Source organism: Arachis hypogaea, chromosome 6 (genome assembly GCF_003086295.3).
Source record: "Arachis hypogaea cultivar Tifrunner chromosome 6, arahy.Tifrunner.gnm2.J5K5, whole genome shotgun sequence".
Taxonomy (NCBI): Eukaryota; Viridiplantae; Streptophyta; class Magnoliopsida; order Fabales; family Fabaceae; genus Arachis; species Arachis hypogaea.
This window is the reverse complement of record NC_092041.1, coordinates 23,015,109-23,038,216: the sequence shown is the minus strand read 5'-3', so window position 1 is coordinate 23,038,216 and position 23,108 is coordinate 23,015,109. Positions and strand designations below refer to the sequence as shown.

The 23,108-nt window shown below is 37.0% G+C and overlaps 1 protein-coding gene and 1 non-coding gene across 2 annotated transcripts; both read left to right on the top strand.

The window, feature by feature from the left end:
* Positions 1 to 2,878: 2,878 nt before the first annotated feature.
* Positions 2,879 to 2,986, top strand: LOC112700509 (small nucleolar RNA R71). Its single transcript, XR_003153417.1, has one exon. It is a non-coding gene; the product is annotated as a small nucleolar RNA R71 (small nucleolar RNA).
* A 16,054-nt stretch (positions 2,987 to 19,040) lies between these two features.
* LOC112805460 (uncharacterized) lies at positions 19,041 to 20,005 on the top strand. Its single transcript, XM_025847846.1, has 2 exons — positions 19,041 to 19,358; positions 19,574 to 20,005. Exons 1-2 carry the CDS (start codon positions 19,041 to 19,043, stop codon positions 20,003 to 20,005), a joined length of 750 nt encoding a protein of 249 aa, XP_025703631.1.
* The last annotated feature ends 3,103 nt before the right edge of the window (positions 20,006 to 23,108 follow it).

Below are 23,108 nucleotides of genomic sequence, written 5' to 3'. Positions count from 1 at the left end.
CACACTTTGATCATGGTTCTTGGTGATCCATGCATTGGCATAGAACTCTTGAACCATTAAGATTCTGACTTGTTGAATGGGGTTGGTAAGAACTTCCCAACCTCTTCTTCGAATCTCATGTCGGATCTCTGGATATTCACTCTTTTTGAGTTTCAAAGGGACCTCGGGGATCACCTTCTTCAAGGCCACAACTTCATAGAAGTGGTCTTGATGCACCCTTGGGATGAATCTCTCCATCTCCCATGACTCGGAGGCGGAAGCTTTTGCCTTCCCTTTCCTCTTTCTAGAGGTTTCTCCGGCCTTGGATGCCATAAATGGTTATGGAAAAACAAAAAGCAATGATTTTACCACACCAAACTTAAAAGGTTTGCTCGTCCTCGAGCAAAAGAAGAAAGAAGAGAGTAGAGGAAGAAGAAATGAAGGAGATGGAGATGGCTTTGTGGTTCGGCCAAGGGGGGAGAAGTAGTGTTTAGGTTGTGTGAAAATGAAGGATTGAAGATGGGTTTATATAGGAGTGGAGAGAGGGGTAGGGTTCGGCCATGTATGGGTGGGTTTGGGAGGGAAAGTGGTTTGAATTTGAATGGTGAGGTAGGTGGGGTTTTATGAAGGATGGATGTGAGTGGTGAAGAGAAAGATGGGATTTTATAGGTGAAGGGTTTTTTGGGGAAGAGGTGTTGAGGTGATTGGTGAATGGGTGAAGAAGAAGAGAGAGGGTGGTGGGGTAGGTGGGGATCTTGTGGGGTCCACAGATCCTGAGGTGTCAAGGAAAAGTCATCCCTGCACCAAGTGGCAAGCAAAAATGCTCTCTGTGCCAATTCTGGCGTTAAATGCCGGGCTGGTGCCCATTTCTGGCGTTTAACGCCAACTTCTTGCCCTTTCCTGGCGTTTAACGCCAGTATGGTGCCCCTTTCTGGCGTTAAACGCCCAGAATGGTGCCAGACTGGGCGTTAAACGCCCATCTGCTAGCCTTACTGGCGTTTAAACGCCAGCAAGTTCTCCTCCAGGGTGTGCTGTTTTTCTTTCTGTTTTTCTTTCTGTTTTTGCTTTTTCAATTGATTTTGTGACTTCTCATGATCAACCTACAGAAAATATAAAATAACAAAAAAGAATAGATAAATATAATAAGATTGGGTTGCCTTCCAACAAGCGCTTCTTTAATGTCATTAGCTTGACAGTGGGCTCTCATGGAGCCTCACAGATACTCAGAGCAATGTTGGAACCTCCCAACACCAAACTTAGAGTTTGAATGTGGGGGTTCAACACCAAACATAGAAGGTTGTGGCCTCCCAACTCCAAACTTAGAGTTTGACTGTGGGGGCTCTGTTTGACTCTGTTTTGAAAGAAGCTCTTCATGCTTCCTCTCCATGGTGACAGAGGGATATCCTTGAGCCTCAAACACAAGGGATTCTTCATTCACTTGAATGATCAATTCTCCTCTGTCCACATCAATCACAGCCTTTTCTGTGGCTAGGAAGGGTCTGCCAAGGATGATGGACTCATCCATGCACTTTCCAGTCTCTAGGACTATGAAATCAGCAAGGATGTAATGGTCTTCAACTTTTACCAGAACATCCTTTACAAGTCCATAGGCTTGTTTTCTTGAATTGTCTGCCATCTCTAGTGAGATTTTTGCAGCTTGCACCTCAAAGATCCCTAGCTTCTCCATTACAGAGAGAGGCATGAGGTTTACACTTGACCCTAGGTCACACAAGGCCTTCTTGAAGGTCATGGTGCCTATGGTACAAGGTATTGAAAACTTCCCAGGATCCTGTCTCTTTTGAGGCAGTTTCTGCCTAGACAAGTAATCCAATTCTTTGGTGAGCAAAGGGGGTTCATCCTCCCAAGTCTCATTACCAAATAACCTGTCATTTAGCTTCATGATTGCTCCAAGGTATTTAGTAACTTGCTCTTCAGTGACATACTCATCCTCTTCAGAGGAAGAATACTCATCAGAGCTCATGAATGGCAGGAGTAAATCCAATGGAATCTCTATGGTCTCAGTGGGAGCCTCAGATTCCCATGGTTCCTCATTAGGGAACTCATTGGAGGCCAGTGGACGTCCATTGAGGTCTTCCTCAGTGGCGTTCACTGCCTCTTCCTCCTCTCCAAATTCGGCCATGTTGATGGCTTTGCACTCTCCTTTTGGATTTTCTTCTGTATTGCTTGGAAGAGTACTAGGAGGGAGTTCAGTAATTTTCTTGCTCAGCTGACCCACTTGTGCCTCCAAGTTTCTAATGGAGGACCTTGTTTCAGTCATGAAACTTTGAGTGGTTTTGATTAGATCAGAGACCATGGTTGCTAAGTCAGAGGTGTTCTGCTTAGAACTATCTGTCTGTTGCTGAGAAGATGCTGGAAAAGGCTTGCCATTGCTAAACCTGTTTCTTCCACCATTATTGTTGTTGAAACCTTGTTGAGGTCTCTGTTGATCCTTCCATGAGAGATTTGGATGATTTCTCCATGAAGGATTATAGGTGTTTCCATAGGGTTCTCCCATGTAATTCACCTCTTCCATTGAAGGGTTCTCAGGATCATAAGCTTCTTCTTCAAATGAAGCTTCCTTAGTACTGCTTGGTGCATTTTGCATTCCAGACAGACTTTGAGAAATCATATTGACTTGCTGAGTCAATATTTTGTTCTGAGCCAATATGGCATTCAGAGTATCAATCTCAAGAACTCCTTTCTTTTGATTTGTCCCATAGTTCACAGGATTCCTTTCAGAAGTGTACATGAATTGGTTATTTGCAACCATTTCAATCAGCTCTTGAGCTTCTGTAGGCGTCTTCTTTAAATGAAGAGATCCTCCAGCAGAGCTATCCAATGACATCTTGGACAATTCAGACAGACCATCATAGAAAATACCTATGATGCTCCATTCAGAAAGCATATCAGAGGGACACTTTCTGACCAATTATTTGTATCTTTCCCAAGCTTCATAGAGGGATTCTCCTTCCTTCTGTCTGAAGGTTTGGACTTCCACTCTAAGCTTACTCAATTTTTGAGGTGGAAAGAACTTTGCCAAGAAGGCATTGACTAGCTTTTCCCAAGAGTTCAGGCTTTCTTTAGGTTGTGAGTCCAACCATGTCCTAGCTCTGTCTCTTACAGCAAAAGGGAATAGCATAAGTTTGTAGACCTTAGGGTCAACCCCATTAGTCTTGACAGTGTCACAGATTTGCAAGAACTCAGCTAAAAACTGATGAGGATCTTCCAATGGAAGTCCATGGAACTTGCAATTTTGTTGCATCAGAGAAACTAATTGAGGCTTATGCTCAAAGTTGTTTGCTCCAATGGCAGGGATGCTTCTCCCATAGAAGTCGGGAGTAGTTGCAGTAAAGTCACCTAGCACCTTCCTTGCATTGTTGGCATTGTTGTTGTTTTCGGCTGCCATGGGTTCTTCTTCTTTGAAGGTTTCTGTTAGGTTCTCTACAGAGAATTGTGCCTTAGCTTCTCTTAGCTTTCGCTTCAAGGTCCTTTCAGGTTCAGGGTCAGCCTCAACAAGAATGCTTTTGTCTTTGCTCCTGCTCATATAAAAGAGAAGAAAACAAGGAAATATGGAATCCTCTATGTCACAGTATAGAGATTCCTTGAGGTGTCAGAGGAAAAGAAAAATAGAAGGCAAAAGTAGAAGAATTCGAACTTATCAAGAGAGATGGAGTTTGAATTGTTCATTGAGGAATAGTGTTAGTCCATTAATAGAAGGATGTGAGAAGAGGGGAAGAAGTTTTCAAAAATATTAAAAAGATTTTAAAAACATTTTGAAAAACTTTAATTGATTTTCGAAAATAGGAGTGGAAAAGAAATCAAGTGATTTTTGAAAGTGATTTTGAAATTAGAAGATAAAAAAGATATGATTGAGAACTATTTTGAAAAAGATGTTATTAAAAAGATATGATTGGTTTTAAAAAGATTTGAAAAACATTTTAAAAAGATTTGATTTTAAAAATTAATAACTTGGCTAGCAAGAAAAGATATGATTCAAACATTAAACCTTTCTCAACAAAAAAGGCAACATACTTGAAATGTTGAATCAAATCATTAATTGATAGCAAGTATCTTTGAAAATGGAAAGAAATTGATTTTGAAAAAGATTTGATTGAAAAGATTTGATTTGAAAAAGATTTGATTTTGAAAAGATTTTGAAAACTAAAAAAAAATTTGATTTGAAAACGAAATCTTCCCTCTTGTGCCATCCTGGCGTTAAACGCCCAGAATGGTGCACATTCTGGCATTTAACGCCCAAACCACTACCCTTTTGGGCGTTAAACGCCCAGCCAGGCACCCTGGCTGGCGTTTAAACGCCAGTTTGCCTTCCTTACTGGGCGTTTTGAACGCCCAGCTTTTTCTGTGTAATTCCTCTGCTGAATGTTCTGAATCTTCAATCCTCTGTATTATTGACTTGAAAAGACACAAATTAAAAATATTTTTGGATTTTTAATAATGAAGAATAATTAAAATACAACTAAAATCAAATAAACAATGCATGCAAGACACCAAACTTAGTAGTTTGTATACTACTGACACTAACAAAATGAGAATGCATATGAGAAACAACAAAACACTCAAGTCAAGAGAATTTAAAGATCAGAGTAATGAAATCATCAAGAACATCTTGAAGATCACTTAAGACACATGAATGAATGCAAGAAGAACAGAAACATGCAATTGACACCAAACTTAACATGAGACTCTAGACTCAACAAGAAACCTAAAATATTTTTTGTTTTTATGATTTTGTAAATTTTTTTTTGGTTTTTTGAAAATTAAGTGGAAAAGGAAATAAAGATATCAAAATTCTTAATGAGAATTCCAGGAATCATGCAATGTTAGTCTAAGGCTTCAGTCTAAAGGGATTAGACATGGCTAGTCAAGCTTCAGCAGGACATTGCATTCAAGAGCTAAATTGATGAGAATCAATCAGCTTTGGTGATGATAAGAATATCACCTTGAAACACTAGAATTTATTCTTAAGAACTTTGAAGAAAAATACCTAATCTAAGCAACAAGATGAACCGTCAGTTGTCCAAACTCAACAATCCCCGGCAACGGCGCCAAAAACTTGGTGCTGTTGCCGGATCAGAAATTTGGCACTGATGTTACCGGACCAAAAGCTTGCCGAAAACTTGAACAATCCCCGGCAACGGCGCCAAAAACTTGGTGGGCGAAATTGTGATCATCAATGGCGCCATCAACATGGTACGCACAATTGTAATCTCAACTCTTTATCACAACTTCGCACAACTAACCAGCAAGTGTACTGGGTCGTCCAAGTAATAAACCTTACGCGAGTAAGGGTCGATCCCACAGAGATTGTTGGTATGAAGCAAGCTATGGTCACCTTGTAAATCTTAGTCAGGCAGACTCAAATGGTTATGGATGATGTATGAATAAAACATAAAGATAAAGATAGAGATACTTATGTAATTCATTGGTAAGAATTTCAGACAAGCGTATGGAGATGCTTTGTCCCTTCCATCTCTCTGCTTTCCTACTGTCTTCATCCAATCCTTCTTACTCCTTTCCATGGCAAGCTGTATGTAGGGTTTCACCATTGTCAGTGGCTACCTCCCATCCTCTCAGTGAAAGTGTTCAACGCACCCTGTCACGGCACGGCTAATCATCTGTCGGTTCCCAATTAGGTTGGAATAGAATCCAGTGATTCTTTTGCGTCTGTCACTAACGCCCAGCCTTCAGGAGTTTGAAGCTCGTCACAGTCATTCAATCATTGAATCCTACTCAGAATACCACAGACAAGGTTTAGACCTTCCAGATTCTCTTGAATGCCGCTATCAATTCTAGCTTATACCACGAAGATTCCGATTAAGGGATCCAAGAGATAAACATTCAAGCCTTGTTTGCTTGTAGAACAGAAGTGGTTGTCAGGCACTCGTTCATAAGTGAGAATGATGATGAGTGTCACATAATCATCACATTCATTATGTTCTTGGGTGCAAATGAATATCTTAGAACAAGAATAAGCTGAATTGAATAGAAGAACAATAGTAATTGCATTAATACTCGAGGTACAGCAGAGCTCCACACCTTAATCTATGGTGTGTAGAAACTCCACCGTTTAAAATACGTAAGAACAAGGTCTAGGCATGGCCGTGAGGCCAGCCTCCCAATGATCTAAGATAGCATAAGAACAAAGATAGCTACCAAGATGAAAATACAATAGCAAAAGGTCCTATTTGTAGAGAACTAGTAGCCTAGGGTTTACAAAGATGAGTAAATGACATAAAAATCCACTTCCGGGCCCACTTGGTGTGTGCTTGGGCTGAGCATTGAAGCATTTTCGTGTAGAGACTTCTCTTGGAGTTAAACGCCAGCTTTTGTGCCAGTTTGGGCGTTTAACTCCCATTCTTGTGCCAGTTCCGGCGTTTAACGCCGGGCAGTTTTGAGCTGATTTAAAACGCCGGTTTGGGCCATCAAATCTCGAGCAAAGTATGAACTATTATACATTGATGGAAAGCCCAGGATGTCTACTTTCCAACGCCGTTAAGAGCGTGCCAATTGGGCTTCTGTAGCTCCAGAAAATCCACTTCGAGTGCAGGGAGGTCAGAATCCAACAGCATCTGCAGTCCTTTTTAGTCTCTGAATCAGATTTTTGCTCAGGTCCCTCAATTTCAGCCAGAAAATACCTGAAATCACAGAAAAATACACAAACTCATAGTAAAGTCCAGAAAAGTAAATTTTAACTAAAAACTAATAAAAATATACTAAAAACTAACTAAAACATACTAAAAACATACTAAAAACAATGCCAAAAAGCGTATAAATTATCCGCTCATCACTGCCCCGACGCCAAGCGATGCGAACACGTGAGTCACGTAGACCCGTGACCTGGCAGGAACGCAACCCGCGCGGCCGCGTGAGCCATGCGGCCGCGTCACTTTTCCGCGACCTGTACGGACCAGAAAGCGCTGGAAGTGACTTCTGGGCTGCTTTTGACCCAGTTTTCAGCCCAGAACACACATATTAGAGGCTATAAAGTGGGGGAATGCATGCATTTATAATTATTCACTCATAATTCACTTCTCATGATTTAGATTAGTTTTGAGAGAGGTTCTCTCCTCTCTCTCTTAGGATTAGAAATTAAGATTTTTAGAAACTAGGATTTAGGACTTCTCTTGGTTTTTAAGAGTGACTCTCGATTCAGGTTCAATGTTCCTTTTTATTTATTTTTCCAATTAAATTTATGAACTCTTCCATGTTACAGATTACTCTTTTAAATTAATGCTATTTGAGATATTTCAGATCTATGATTGCTTTCTTTAATTTATGTTGTCGGTACTTATCCAAATTATTTTCATTCGAGTAGATAGTTTTCCTTTTGGCTCTGGTTAAATAACTGGCGACTCTTGAGTTATCAAACTCATTGTTAATTGAAAATTGGAATTCATCCACTTAACTTACCTTCATAGTTAGAGGTTAACAAAGTGGGAGAAAAATCCAATTCTCATTACAATTGATAAGGATAACCAGGATAGGACCTCTAGTTCCCATACCTTGCCAAGAGTTTATTTTACAGTCATTCATTCACTTTTATTGCTTTGAAAATATACCTGTGCCCATTGCCCAACTAACCTTTTACCTTGATCCAAAAACCCCAAACACACTTTTTCATAACCAATAATAAGAACATACCTCCCTGCAATTCCTTGAGAAGACGACCCGAGGTTTGAATACTTCGGTTATCAATTTTAAAGGGGTTTGTTACTTGTGACAACCAAAACATTTGTACGAAGGGATTTTTGTCGGTTTAGAGACTATATCTACAACGCAACTGTTTTTATGAAATTCTTTACTGGCAAAAATCCTAACATCATGGAGTCACGCCGAGGAGATTGATTGGGTGTTTTGCCTTCGCAATTCTGGTGGTGAATTGTGCTAGGAAGGCGCAGCTGATGTCGGAGAAGCCGGTCACTGAGCCCTGCAGGAGGCTATTAAACCACCGTATCGCAGGTCCTGCCAGGGTGACCGTGAAGGCGCGGCACCTTACCACGTCTCCTACTCCCTTCAGATTCATTCTGGCCTCAAAGGCCGTGAGGTGTTCCAGCGGGTCCTGGGTTCCATCGTACCTCATGTCCGTTAGTTTGTCGAAGTGTTTCGGCAACCAGACTTCGAGGATGGATCGATGGAACGGGGTGGCGCCCATTATCACGGGCCGCCGTGTCCTCTCGGACCTCCCTTCTGCGCCTTCACGATCTCGCCCCGCGGTGCGCGTTTCCTTACCTCGGGCGTAGATAACTGTGTCATTTCGTCTTCTCGAGATAGGCGTGTCTTCTCGACTACTTTTCGCTTCCGTTTGGGAGGCGGAGGTGTGCCGGGAATGACTTCGGTGGGAGGCTCTCTCTCGGCTTTCGGGAGACGGGGAGTAGGTGGGGTCGGTATTTTGTTGGTGGTGATCCTGATCTGCTAGTTGTCGCTCCAGGTTCTGCACCCTATGGCGCAGTTCCTGCATTATCCTAGCGCTGTCGCTACCAGTTCTTCCAAAGGGGCGCCTCTCTTGAGCTCTCGGATGTAGCTCGGTTCATCGTGGAGGGGACCTTAATTGTTCGCGGGGGGAGGCAACGGAGGCCGCCCCCTCAGGGGCCGCTGCGCGGCCTTGATCCCCTGGACCTGGCACGATCTCCATTCACGAAAATTTCCCACAGACGGCGCCAATGTTCGGTAGGTCGGGTACCGGACGGTTCGGGGTGATCCTCGTGTGGATAGCTGGGGCGTGATCTGGAATGGGTCGTGAGGGCGAGACGGGGAACCGACGTTCCGAGCTCTCAACGAAGAAGGGGGGTGCCACTTGCAATGACACTCCGACGCTCAAGTCAGTCGAATGTGCAGGCGAAAAGGGGGTAAGGCAGTGTGTGATGTACCTTGGAGGAAGGGCAGGTCCTTCCCCATTTATACCATGTCAGAGGTGGGCCCTGCAAGGACAAGCCCACCTTCCTCGAAGCTTCCTCACAGCTGCAGTAGAGAGCTGTCAAGGACACGTGTCCGGGTCGCGTAGTGAGTTGTACGTGCCCGACCGTTAGGGTCGGGTCATCAGTGGGTCGGGTTGACCCGCAAGTGGCCTGGGCCAGGCCGTAACAAATCTAAATAAAAGATGTTGATCGTCCTAAATTTTAAATTATTAATTGTTTCGATCATCCATATTAAATAAGTAATTATATTTTAATTTTATGATTTCACAAAAATTAATAGTGATAATGTTATAGATTAATATTGTTTATAACAATTAAATAATAATTAACATATGAATTTATAGTATTTAAAAATATTATGTTATGTATTTTTGAATCTAGTTAATGTTGTTAACGTAAATTTATACATTAAAATTATATATTTAGTGTATTTAATAATAATTATTAAAATATTATTTTAGATATATTTAAATTTTATTAATTATTATTAGAAGTTAAATATAATTATGTGATTTTTCTGAAATAAATATTTTGAGTAGTTAATAAATTAATTGTTATTAGAATTATATTAATTATGTGTTAATGAAAATAAGTTATTTTTAAGTTGTATTAATTAATTAATCAATTATTGTTATATTATATAATTAACGCCATTTATTATAATGAATTTTTAAAATTTTTAGATATAATAATTATAATTATAATAATATAATTAGTTAAGTAAATAACTAATTAGCCGTATGTGTTAATGAATGTCAGTGTTAATAAATTAATTGTTATTATTATTAATGAATTAGTGTTATTTATTTATTATTATAATAATATTAGTATTAATGAAAATTAGATTTTTTTTAATTTTTGGATATAAAATTAATTATTTTAAGTCATTAATAATAATAATAATACCTAATTTATTGCAGCTAATTCTATCATTAAAATTAAAAAATTTACACTGCATTAAAAAAAAACATGTGCATTTAGGTGCTAGGTGAATAGCTTTTTTTTTTTTTTTTTGAGATGCAATTTCCAAATCTAAGAGATGTTAATGCTTTGAAATTAAAAAATATAGAGAAAATACAAAAAAGTGAGAATTGAACACATCAAAATCTTAATTGAGAGGAAGAGGACTAAGCCAATTGAACTAAATTTATCCTTTGACATAAGAACTACTAATATTTTTATAAACAATTTGGAGCCATGGCCCCCATTTGCCCCACATAAGCTCCGTCATTGAGTTTAACTGAGGAGTTAATTTTTTTAATCAATATCAATTAATTTTTTTAACGAATATCAATTAATATTTTAAAATTAATTTTTACAATAAAAAGTAGTTAATATTAATTAATTAAAATTATTTTTTTTATCTTTATTGTTTCGAATTTTAGCCTGATAAGAATTGATAATTCACATCTCAAATACAATCCGCAAATTAAAATTCGAATGGAAATCGGATTGGATCCTTAAAATCTTAAATTGCACATTAACAAAACCTCTCGATCAAACAACAATTGCTAACCAAACCTGTTCTACATATAAAAACTCAAATCATATAATACATCCTCCTATTTTTGCAAATTCGGCAAATAAAAAATTCATTCATCTATCTTCAAAAATACCAATTTTTTACCAACATTCAACAACCACAGTTCCATAAAGCTTTTTAGCAGCAACACCTACTCAAAAAGTTCACCAAGGAGCAACAAGTCCAACTACACCATATATTAAACAGTCCAAACCAACATACAACACCAAAATAAAATAAATTAGCAAACACAGAAAATCATTTAAACATTTTCAGCCTCTCCCTCAGCATCACCGTCATCTTCCACCATGGCTCCGTCTTAAACAATCTTTTTCGAATCCATCTGAGACAAGTCAACATCAGAGCAAGAAACTTTGCCTGCTGAGAAGCTCGCTCAAACCCCTCTACGAATGAATCAAGGATCTCCATTCCCCTATGCTTTTTAACCTTTTTCAACTTCACTGTAACCTCAATAATTTGAGCACTCATGCTGAAAAGGTCGGCCTCTTTCTTCTTAACATACATCCTCTACCTCTTTCGAATAATTTTCCTTCATTACCTTTAACTCCTTCTCCGTTTCTGATAACTTACTCTCCAATTCAGCAAGTTTCTTACTCTTTAACTCCAGCTCCTCCTTTAAAGTCGGCTCTTACTTAAGCTCGGCAAACCTCCAATGTTTCTTCTCTTGGCTACACCCCAAACTGGCAAGCTGAAAACCAATTACCTTAAACAAAAAAGAAATCAACACTATCTTCGAATTTTCACCCATATATCAAAAAACACAAACAACACAACAAAGACAATTACCTGCATATATTGATCTATGGCGGCATCACCAACCTCGTCCGCCAACATAACGTTCGCCGAAGTTTGACACACATCATCGGCAACAGCCATATAGGGGAAGTCCTTCCCCCACAACGACGAGCCATCACTTTGATCGGCAACGTCATGTAATCTCTGCTAATTTTTTAAAAAACTTTGAATCTCCTCAATAGGAACCTCACCTCCATCATCCTCGAAACACTCAGATAGATCTACAACACTTGTTTTCCTTTTCTTCAAAATAACTTTCCTTCTCATTGGCTTCGGATGATTAACTTCACCAACACCCACAACCTTTTCTACTTTTGAAGTAAACCCCTCTTTATCAAGATTTTTGCTCTTAACCCGAGCTCTTAGAGTAGATGCCGATACTCCAGGATACTTTCCACCTGAAAATAAACAAAACCGAACAATTAGAGCCATACTTCAAATCCTATTCACACAACAGTATTAACAAAACTCACCTAAATAATCTACCAGAGCCTGCCTATTCTCCTCTCATTGTAGCAAATCAAACACCGACAACAATTCCTTCCAATCAATAACTTCTACCAAGTATTCAATGACACATTCATCCCTTGAGCTAATGATTTCTGGCCTCAGAATATTTTGAAGCTCCGAACACCACCAAAGCGGAAATTTCTCTCCTAAGTTCTCATCATCGTAAAATGGGAACTCCCCCTCAGCACTAGTCACCATCACATACATCTCCTTAAAGTCCTTAAAGGACGACTTATACAGCTTAAAAATAGCAAACTTCGGAAAACTATTCAAGTTCACCCATCCCCTTTTCAGACACCTTTTGCCTGGAATAGAGAAAAGAACAACTCCACAGAAGGAGCCTCCTCCAAAAATTCCATCAGAAATTCAAACCCATGTAAAAACGTCCATCCATTAGGATGGAGTTGGGAGGGAGCACAGTTAAGTTGCTTCAAGACTTGACACTCAAACTCACTAAACGGCAGCTTCACCTTCAATTCCTCCAATACATAGCTATACATATAGAAAAACTCAAACTCCTCCTTCTTATAAAAAATACGATCGCCAGCAATACAAGGAAACAGCTCAAATCGAACACCAGAACCACCCCTCACAACTTTACTCTTGTCTATCTCCTTTACAAATTCGTCATCCAAGATCAGTAAGCATCATTTCATAACATCATCATTCACCCAGTCATATGACCAATCAACTTTATCTTTCCTCTCTTTCTCAAAATCCATTTGGAAAAAATAAAACAAAGAGGAAGAACAGAAGTTACAGAGATAAAGAGAGAAATAGCATACCTCTTTTGCTGATTTTTCCTCAAATGCAACTGATAAACAAGTACACTTTGAACAAAACACAAAACCCCTTAGATTCCAAAAAATCTTTAACTTCGCATTACAAAATGGTTCTCAATTCCACCAAACAATCAAGTCAGTCATATCAAAAGCCATCATGCGCATAGGAAACACGCACATTCATTAATGAACATTCAAAATTTTTTCTCTCTCTTACTAACATATATTTAATATTTCAAATGAAACATCTTGAACTAGAGGCTGCAGGCCCAATCTAGTCGCCGACCTATAAGATTACTCAGTAGTTGACTTATGATCCATTAAAAGCTCAACCTGCTTCATTTAACATGTTCACAGGCTTATCTTGGGGACTATGATCCGACTGTTACACATCCGACCTCATAACTCGGCATTATGACGAATAAATTTGCTCCCTACGACTATAACTTGGCGACATGCGTTATGATCAGACTCAATGGACTGTATTTTGGAATAAAAACGTCCGATCATGCACTAAACTCTAATAACTACTCTTCAATACAAATGATCAATAGCAGCATAACCGACTTATCTTGCTCCACCTATAAATGGATGGTATCTCATCCTTAAAGGATACATTGAATTCTTAATACTGACTTAAGTATTGGAGTGCCTTTGCAGGTACACTCCCCCCATTTTGGATCACACTCCTTGCGAGAGTAAGCTCGGACTTCCCGAAGGTACATAAATCGGCGTTGGAGGAAATAACTCGGCATCGACTTGCAGAAGTCGAGCTCCCCTCAAAGTATCCGTATAAGAACATATATATATTATGGAAATCATTTATAAATTCAAACAAACTTAAGATATCAATAATATTATTAATCTATTAATAATACATATTGTTATAAGGTTATATGTCGATAAAAAATTTATCCATATAAAAATAATATAAATTAATTAAAATTTTACGTACATTAAAATTTAATTAAATTTACATATATTTTACTCAAATATATTAAAATTTAATTAAATTTACGTATATTATTATTATTATTGTTATTGTTGTTTTAGATGCTTAATTTCGTATGTAGTACACCAGCATTGGGGTCTCATTTTGCGGGTGCCCTACTTGATGTGGCCATTTGGCAGGAACCAGGAGCGGCATGGTTGCAGACCTACAGCATGTCCAATTCGCAAGCGACGCAGCTGAGGTGGGGTTCCATCTCACAAGCAATGTAACTGAAATGGTCCACGTTGGTCTCTATTTCGCGGGCGCTTGGGCTGAGTTGATGATTAATTTCATTTTGCGGGCGGTATCAGTGAGTTGGCTATGCGCATTCATTTAGTAAATAATTATTTTAAAATATTTATTTAAATAAAAAATTTTTTCCATTATATATATAGTATTATGTTTTATTTTATTTAAATAAAAAAACCCTCCATTATATATATTATATATTATGTTTTATTTTATTTAGTATTAATAACCTATTCATAGTTTATTTTAGTGTAAAGATATCAAATATAATTATTAATTTAGTTTAAAGAGATAAAAAATTAAATTTGTTATTGCTCAAAAATATTGTTATATATCAAAAAATGTGTTCATTAATTTTTACTTTATTATAAAAATGATCTAGATCATAATACTAATAGAATATCATAGGATTATTATTATTAATGTACTAACCGTATTTTAATATTTATTATTTATATATTTAAAAATTATATTTGAGAAATATTTATTTAGTTTTATAATAAATAATATTTTTAAATTTGATTAATTTATTAGTTAGCTTGTACTTATTATACTATATATTCAATAATTTATTGAAAAAAATATTAATATAATGAATAAAAAATAATTTGAAAAAGATATTGTTTAAATAATAAGGACAAATAAACTTCTAACCAATTTGAATTTAGAAACACTTAGACTCCTGTCCATTTCTGAATATGACACGTTTGCGTTTTTTGTTTAAAGTTAATGGAAAAACACCCATAGGGACTGCATTGTGTGATGGAAGTAGAGAATAAGAACCGAAGTAGATTGTTTTTATCTTGAGAAGTCGTATTGTCATTCTGAAAATAGATAGGGACCGGATTAGTAGTTTACTCTTTTTTTGGTTTTAGATTTGAACCACAAATTCTTACAAACAGGTACATGCGACGGTAAAAAAATAAAAAACAACGATAATTTATCTTATTTAGTATTTATTAATTGTTATAACAATTAATAAATACTAAAATAAATTCTGACTATTTTTTTATTTTTCTAATATTACTAATAAAAATAAAACCATGAAATTATGCAACACAAGCTTGAATATATTAAAGTTCTAAAAAGCGCTAAAGCCTGTACCGCTGTATGATTCTAACACTTGTAATTATAATGCATGAAATGGATGTGTTTTGTCGATTTTTAACAAATTGATGGTGGTTTGATTCTAATTATCTGGGAGCGAAATTTACTCATCTTTTAGAGGTACCAATTTTTTTTATAAGTGCATCAAAGGTCCTCGAATTAGATGAGCATTAAAAGAGAATTGAGTTTGAAAAGTGTAAAGAACTGAAAAAATGCAAAATAAGGATTTCGAAAAATAAAGCTGACTGAAATCGAAATGGTTTGCATCGAATTGTAAATAAAACAATTAAAACGCCTCCGACTAGGTCAAAGGACTTTCGACATGAAAAGTAAAAGTATTAAAATGTAAATTTGACCACGAAATTAAAGTTGTTTGAAAGGTAAATTGAACATGAAAAGTAAAGTTCTGCAGGAATTATAAATGAAAAGTAAAGACAAGTGGAAAGAACCCTATAGAAATTTAACTCGAGGCAGACTTAGAAAGTCGCTAGGATGTAAGTGCGTGAGTAATTTTTGAAGTAAAGTTCCAATCCCGATCTCCTAAGACCTACTGATATTTATAACTCATTTCCATAACCGATCATTGATTGCACGATGCTGCCTCGTATGCGGATTTCTAGGTAACCGTTCCCGCTCTTCTGTCTATGAGCGTTACCAACAAATCTTTAACTCAGAGAAAACCTCTGAATTCTCCATTCACGTAACCGCTTATTTCTTCATTTAAGAAATTGTTCAATTCTTCATTCGAGTAACTACTCGATTTGTCTAAGTATTGAAATCGAATCCATGTCAAATAATTTTCACTCAACGCTTGCACGTGAGTCTTTTTGGCCTCTGCTCTCCTTTCGATACTTCACTAACATTTCGAATCAATTAAATCTTCCAAAAATAAATATTTCGACTAATAGGATGAAATTTATGTTAAATACTTGGGAAAAACAGAATTCTTACTTGAGAGTTGAATGGTGATGTTTGTGATGACATACGCGGGGTTTGGGAGAGAATATAAAATTTAGTTAGCATTTTTTTATTAATAATTTTACTAAACCAAGAATACAGTAAATATAAAATAGTTAAGTCAACAAATTATTATTCAAATGACATAATTTTTTAATGTTCATCTAAAGATTACAGATTCGAGTCTTTCTTCTAATTTTAAAAAATAAATATAAAATAGTTGATAATTTTTTATACATACTTGTTTAGGACATATATTTCACCGTAATAACAATACATACTTTTCCTTTACAATAAAAATTATTATGGATATCTCATATGGGCAGTGGCAAATCTAGAAATTTAATAAAGAAGAAGTCAAAAATTAAAATTTAATCTCGTAATATATATAATTATGATTAGTATTTTGTTTTAATTAAAAAAATGTTAATAAGTGCATGTTAAATAAGAAAATTATCTTAGTTTTTTTTGTTTTAGATCTAATAAAAAACATAAAAATAATTTATTTTTAATTTTTTTATTAATTAATTTGCTTTACTAAATATTAATATGACAGTAAATTATACTTTTATATTTTATACCATAAAAAATATATATTTTATATCATAAAAAAATATAGCATAAAATAATATAAATCGGTAGTTCTAACAATTTTGTTATATACATTTAAAGTATATTCATAAATGAAATACGTAAAATATACTCATTTTAATAAATTTATTTAATGTGTTATAATTTTAATAACATGAGAAAATAAATAAAGTTTAAAATAATTTTCTTTCATGTACTATCATATATTGAATTTTAGTATCCAATTAGATGTCGATGTTATTGTAAATATTTAAAATACTTTTATATGATAATAGGTATAAAATTAAGAGAAAAAATAGTAAAAAAGACTTGTGTAAAAATTAAAAGAATAAAATTAAAATTTTTTTATTATAAATATTAAAGTAATTTTTATATAATGATAGATATAAAAATTAATTGAAAAAATAAAAAAAATGTAAGAAAAAGAAAGGAACAACTAAACCAAATAAAAAACAAATAATGCAAATAATGCATGAGCGGAGATTTAAAACCTAGTACATATCATTTTTATTATATATGTGTTCTTTATTATAACTTTCGGAAAATGATTGTTTTAGTACACATGGAGGAAGTAGACGTGAAAAGACTTAAACAAAATTAAAGGGCCATTAAGGTAGCATAGTATTTTCAACTTCCTATTGCCGGCATCATCACCTTCCATTATCCTTCATTCTTATTTCGAATTTTTTGCCATTTCACCACCCCCCTCCTCTCCTTTTTTTTTTTCCTTCAGTTTTGTCCTTTTTACTCCTCCACTCTATATTCAAGGAAGCACACATCAATATTTTTCTTTTATAAAGGAACAAAGGTCACCATTGTAGATCATCTCAACAAACAAAGTCGAAAAAAATAAATAGAAAGAAGGGACAAAAGTACACCTGAAAGTTCATACGCTGGACAGTAATACACTCGATTCATTTAATGAGTCAAGTGTACACAGTAATTATACATTCCGGCGGACAGAATCACCATTCCGGCCATGAGCGTGTGGCGTTGTTAGTTAGAGTGGACATGTGTCTCTATTTTATCCTTACTGGCACGTTAAGAGTTAGTGAGCTGGCTATTTAGTGCCTAGTCAGATAAAATGTTTTAATTTAATGTTTAATTAGCCAAAATTAACCCTGAAACCCATCGTTCTCTTTAAGCGACTTATGAACTTCAAGGTTTTGTTGGTGATAACACAGTTTGCTCGTTGAGAGAATTAGACAGCCCTAGCAGAGAAGCAATGGCATTGCTCTGAAGTGGTGAGTCAATTCATCATTGGAGGAGTACTCGAAGAAGTCAACCCACACGACCACAGCGGCAATCACGCACTCGAGGCAGGGACGAACAACAAGGTAACATCTTTTCAACTTCCCATTGTACCTATTATCAGCGAACATGCTATTTGAGGTTTGTTTAGTAACTAGACTTGTGCCTGTCCGAAAAAAGTTAGGGTTTTCTGGGTTTAGTTGTGGTTATGAGGGTTTTGTTTTTCTTCGTAGATGTCAACTCACATCACACTTGTTTATCATCATGGGGGGAGGTTGGAGAGAAATCGTAAAGGGGTTACAGTATACAGCGGTGGTCAAGTCTCCTTAATACCTAGAGTCAATGTGGATACGCTGAACCTGTTTTTCATGGAGGGGTTATTTAAGGATTTGGGTTATATTCAGTGGAAGGACTTTTACTGGGGAAAGCCTGATGCCGGAGGTGGTGTTGCCCTTAAGCTACTTAGGCTAGATAGAGATGTGGTGAACATGTATGAGGATGCAATTAGAAATGATGATAGGGTGGTACATGTGTATTGGGAGCATACAGTAGACACTCCAGTTGAGGTTGAGGTGGTTGACGTAGATGTGGAAGAGGTCCCTACCCCTGAAACAGCCAATGTAAATGCAGAGAGTGTGAAATCACCTGGGGGGAGGATAAAGAAGAGGGCACAAAAGAGTCAAAAACCAACCAGAATTCTGAGGCCAAGAAAACTAACAACAACACTAGGCCAGAAGTCATCCCAGAGTTCATCACCTTCAATGAAGAAAACCAACACAAGGGAAAGACAACAAAAAACCACACAATCTGAACCAGCAAAACAATGTCAACCACAGTCCAAACCAAAAACAAGATCACCCACAGCCCAAGTTAAGCCAGCATATGTGGCCCAAGCCCAACACACACCACCTATGGGCCAAGCCCAAGATACAAATCCTGTGGCCCAAACCCAAACCACTCAAACTGGACCACCAACAACTTCTGAACCTGGAACTCAATCACAACCCAACCTCCAACAAGATGAGGTCCCTACCCAGGAATCAAGAGCAAAACAAAGAAACAAAAGAAACTCTTTCAAGAGGCCAGCTCCTAGTGGACAGACCTTTGTGCAAGGAGGCATAGGTGAAGCTCCAAAAATATTTGTCCCTCGTGCAACCAGTGAGTCATCAGAGACTGATGATGATGACTCTGATCCAGATTATCATCAGTATGAGTCTGAGGAGCTGCACAGCCCATATTCGTCAGACTGAAATAGTGAGTATGAGGCGGAGCGCAATGTTTGGCCTCAAGGAAACCCGAATGCTGCTTTTGGCTCAGTACATTTAGAGCTGGGGATGGAATTCGAAACAATGGAGCAATTCAAAAGAGCTGTTAGGAAGTTCAATATACAAATTGGAAGGAGTATAATCTTTAGCCGAGTGGAACCATTGAAGTGTAAGACAATTTGTTGTGAGGCCAACTGTCCTTGGAGTATCTACTGTTCCAGGTCTAATGAACCAAGGAGTTTTCAAGTTAAGACGTTTGTCAATCAACATGTTTGTGCAAGAAGCCACACCAACAAGTCAGCTGATAGAAAGTGGGTTATTGAACAGCTAGAGGAGAAGTTGAGGGACCAAAGAGACTTTAAAACATCTGAAGCTGAGGCCTGGTTTAGGAGAGAGTTCAATGTAACCATCAACTACAAAAAAATACAAAGGGCAATGAAGAATGCTAGGGCGATAACTGGAGATGGTTTCTAGAACTTCTGCACCGTGATTTGGGGAACTATAGGGTGCATGGTTGGAACTTCATGAGTGACCAACAGAAGGTAATTGTTAAATGTTGTTTCCTGATTTATTTGTATCACTCAGCTTGTTAATTGTTGTTGTCTGTGTGAACGCAGGGTCTGATACCAGCAATGGAGCAGGTTATGCCCGGAGTGCATCATCGGTTTTGTGCAATGCACATTTGGGCCAACTTCACTAAAAGATGGAAGGATAAACAGTTGAAAGGAGCTGTGTGGGAATATTGTAGAGCCACCACTGTTACTGAATTTGAGGCTGCAATGATGAGGTTAAAGGGAATCAACAATGCTGCCTGGCAATACTTGGATCGACTTGACCCAAAAACTTGGACAAAGGCACATTTCAGTGAGTGGCCTAAGGTGGACAATGTCACTAACAACAACTGTGAGACCTTCAATGGTAAGATTCTGAAATACAGAGGGAAGCCAATCATAACAATGTTAGAGGAAGTCAGAGTTCATGTCATGAGGGTTATGGCGAGGAACAAAAAGTCTCTAAGTGGCTATGTTGGTACTGTTGCACCAAGATAACTTAGCAGGCTTGAGAGAGAGAAGGAAGAAAGTAATAAATGGACTCCCACATGGGCAGGGAACGACAATGGAGAAATTTATGAGGTTGAGAAGCATCCTACTAAGGTTACTGTTGACTTGGGAAATCAGAAGTGCACCTATCGATTTTGGTAGCTCACAGGCTTGCCTTGTAGACACGCTTGTGCAGCACTTGCTCTGAGGGGTCGTAGGCCAGAAGACCAGATCCATAATTGGCTGGGAATGGCTGCATATAACTCAGCACACCAGCATAACATAAACCCCGTACCAAGCAAAGAATTCTGGGAGAAAGCTGAAGGCTATCCTCCACTGCCCCCTCACTATAAGACACCCATTGGAAGACCAACAAAAAAGAGAAGAAAGAAGAAAAATGAGGCACGGCCAAGTTCCAACCCACATAAGCTTAAAAGGAGATATGGAGCAATCAGTTGCAAATACTGTGAAGAGGTATGAATATCATGTTTTATGAGTTGGCTCTAGATTTCACATATAATTTTATTGTAACATTTTTCTCATGTTTATATGTTGTAGAGTGGCCACAACAGTAGGGGTTGTGAAAAAAAAACAGGCTGATATGAATGATGAGGTTGCAGCTATGGAGGCAAAGGAAGCTGCTGCTGCTACTAATAACCCTGCACAGCCACCACCACCCCAGCAACAGAACCCTAATGATGCTGCTACTGCTCCAAGACCCAACTCTAAACCTATGGTCTCCACTGAAACCATGAATGCTGCAAGCTCAGCAATGAGGCAGAGGTTTGAACAGTTTATGCCAACTCCAACTCTGAGGCACCAACCAAATCCGGGCCCAAGACCATCAAAGCTAGTCCCAAGAGGAGTTCCTGGAAGAAGCAATGGCCCAGCTGTAGCAACTGATCAAGTTGGCCCAAGTGAAGGTGGGACCATGCAAGGAGCTGCAACAGAGACATAGTTCCTTTATTGAACACTGATGTGCATGTTTTGTTTTTTTGTGGGGAAGGCTGTTTTGTTTATCAGCATAGACCTTGGGACCTTTTTTTGTAATCTGGTTTAGTATGTGCTGTGTTATGTTTTATACATTGTGACTTTGCTTGTTAATCAGGTATTCCTGACTTGTATGAAAACTCAATGACTATGGTAACTACTCTGCCTATTTTGGCTATTACAATGAAGCAAAGACTTCTGATTTTACAAGATGTTGTTGGATATTGTATGAGTTAGCTTGGTTAAAAATTGCTTGTGGTCAACCTAATTCTCACAGGTTTACATTTTTCTCTTATGTCAATGGTTAATGTTACACCACTTACAAAATGTGATTCACAAAAAAGGAGATCTTTTTTTCCTTCCATTTATTCAATGCAACTTTCAAAGTTTCAAAGTTATTACACAGGATCCTCACTTCTGATAATATATCATCACAATCAACAATGCCCAAAAATCCAACCCTAAACAAACACCCATAACCATATTCTTAATACAAGTTATTTCACCCCTAATCATATCAACTGTCTTCTGTAACAGTTGCACCTCTTCTTCCAACTTGCTGGAATACTCTGTAAATTCATTCATCTTCTTGTATGGTTGTGTCAATGGCCTTTCTTCAGCCTCTACCCATACGTTTCTTGTTTTTCCTTCTACTTCGTCCAGCCAAACAAAATACTCACAACGATGTTCAGCACTCTGAAGATTAGACACAACAATCCAATGAGGGGTGAAGAACGAAACAAACGGATACCGCCAGTAACAAGAGGAAAGGCAATTTCGAAACCTACCTCCCACAGAGGACATCGTAGAAACAATCTGTCTGGATTCCACTGTGTTCCAGACTTGAGTACCACAGCTTCAAATCCGTGCAAACACTTGCCGTTGTTGTACTCAAACTTCTTCTTCTTCTTCTTGTTCCTCAACAATGAGGACCCGCCATCAACAGCACTGCCACAATTTCTGGATAACGAGCTTGATTTTTCTTTGGGTGAGGCCATGTTCTTAGTTATTGGTTAAGGTGTTAGGGTTTCAACACAGAGCTTCTTTCTTCAGAAGATAAAAGAGAACCAAGGACTTAGGGTTTCAGGGTTAATTTTGGCTAATTAAACATTAAATTAAAATATTTTATCTGACTAGGCACTAAATAGCCAGCTCACTAACTCTTAACGTGCCAGCAAGGATAAAATAGAGACACCTGTCCACTCTGACTAACAACGCCACACACTCATGGCCGGAATGATGATTCTGTCCGCCGGAGTATATAATTACTGTGTACGCTTGACTCATTAAACGAATCGAGTGTATTACTGTCCAGCGTATGAACTTTTAGGTGTACTTTTGTCCCTTCTTCCAAATAAATAAAATTAGTTCCTCAAACCAAGTGGAACTTCAAGGATCGAATTTTATTATTCACGACATAGCCAGGCCCACTCACCTTAGCCCATGATGTTCAAGTTAAATCGTTCATTCTATATCGTACGAAATTCGACTACAACAACTTTTCAGCGCATCCTAATTGTTCAACAGCTGCCGCACTAAAAGGTCCAATTTCGTCTTTTAATTTTCACCAGACCGTACTTGTCATACTGGTGTGCCAATAAAGTGGCTGCCACATTTAAAAATCTTCCCAAATTAAAAACTTCATTTAAGACATGTTCCACGTCTATTTATCATATATTAAAACAAAGGTCAGATAATTTTCTAATGTATTTTTAATTTTATAATTTTTTAATATTATCTTACGTCAATTTAAATAGCTAATTGACACAATTTATTTATTAATTATCTAATTAAATTATTTTTTAATCATGATGTTTTTAATTAAATTATTTTTAAATTTTTTGTTTCTAATTCATATGTCTCTCATTATTATAATTTAGAATTTTTTTCTTAACTCCCATAATATTTATTTTTTTAAGTTATTTTATAATTTTTATATTTTTTATTTTTTATTTTTATATCAAATATTATATGCCTTTGATGTTAATATTATTTTTTTATTAAATATAAATATAATTCATCCTCTTCTTTTATATTCACTCCTTCTTATGTGTACTATATAGTATTATATCTTAGGATTCTTCTTTATTTTCCTTCTCATTCTTATAACTTTTATTTTTCT

Excerpts from the sequence above, each read along its gene's own strand:
- LOC112805460 (XM_025847846.1), top strand. The coding sequence starts at position 19,041 with ATGGAGCAATTCAAAAGAGCTGTTAGGAAGTTCAATATACAAATTGGA. Across the intron at positions 19,359-19,573 it reads GGTTTAGGAGAGAGTTCAAT|GGTCTGATACCAGCAATGGA; the intron begins GTAACCATCAAC and ends GTGTGAACGCAG.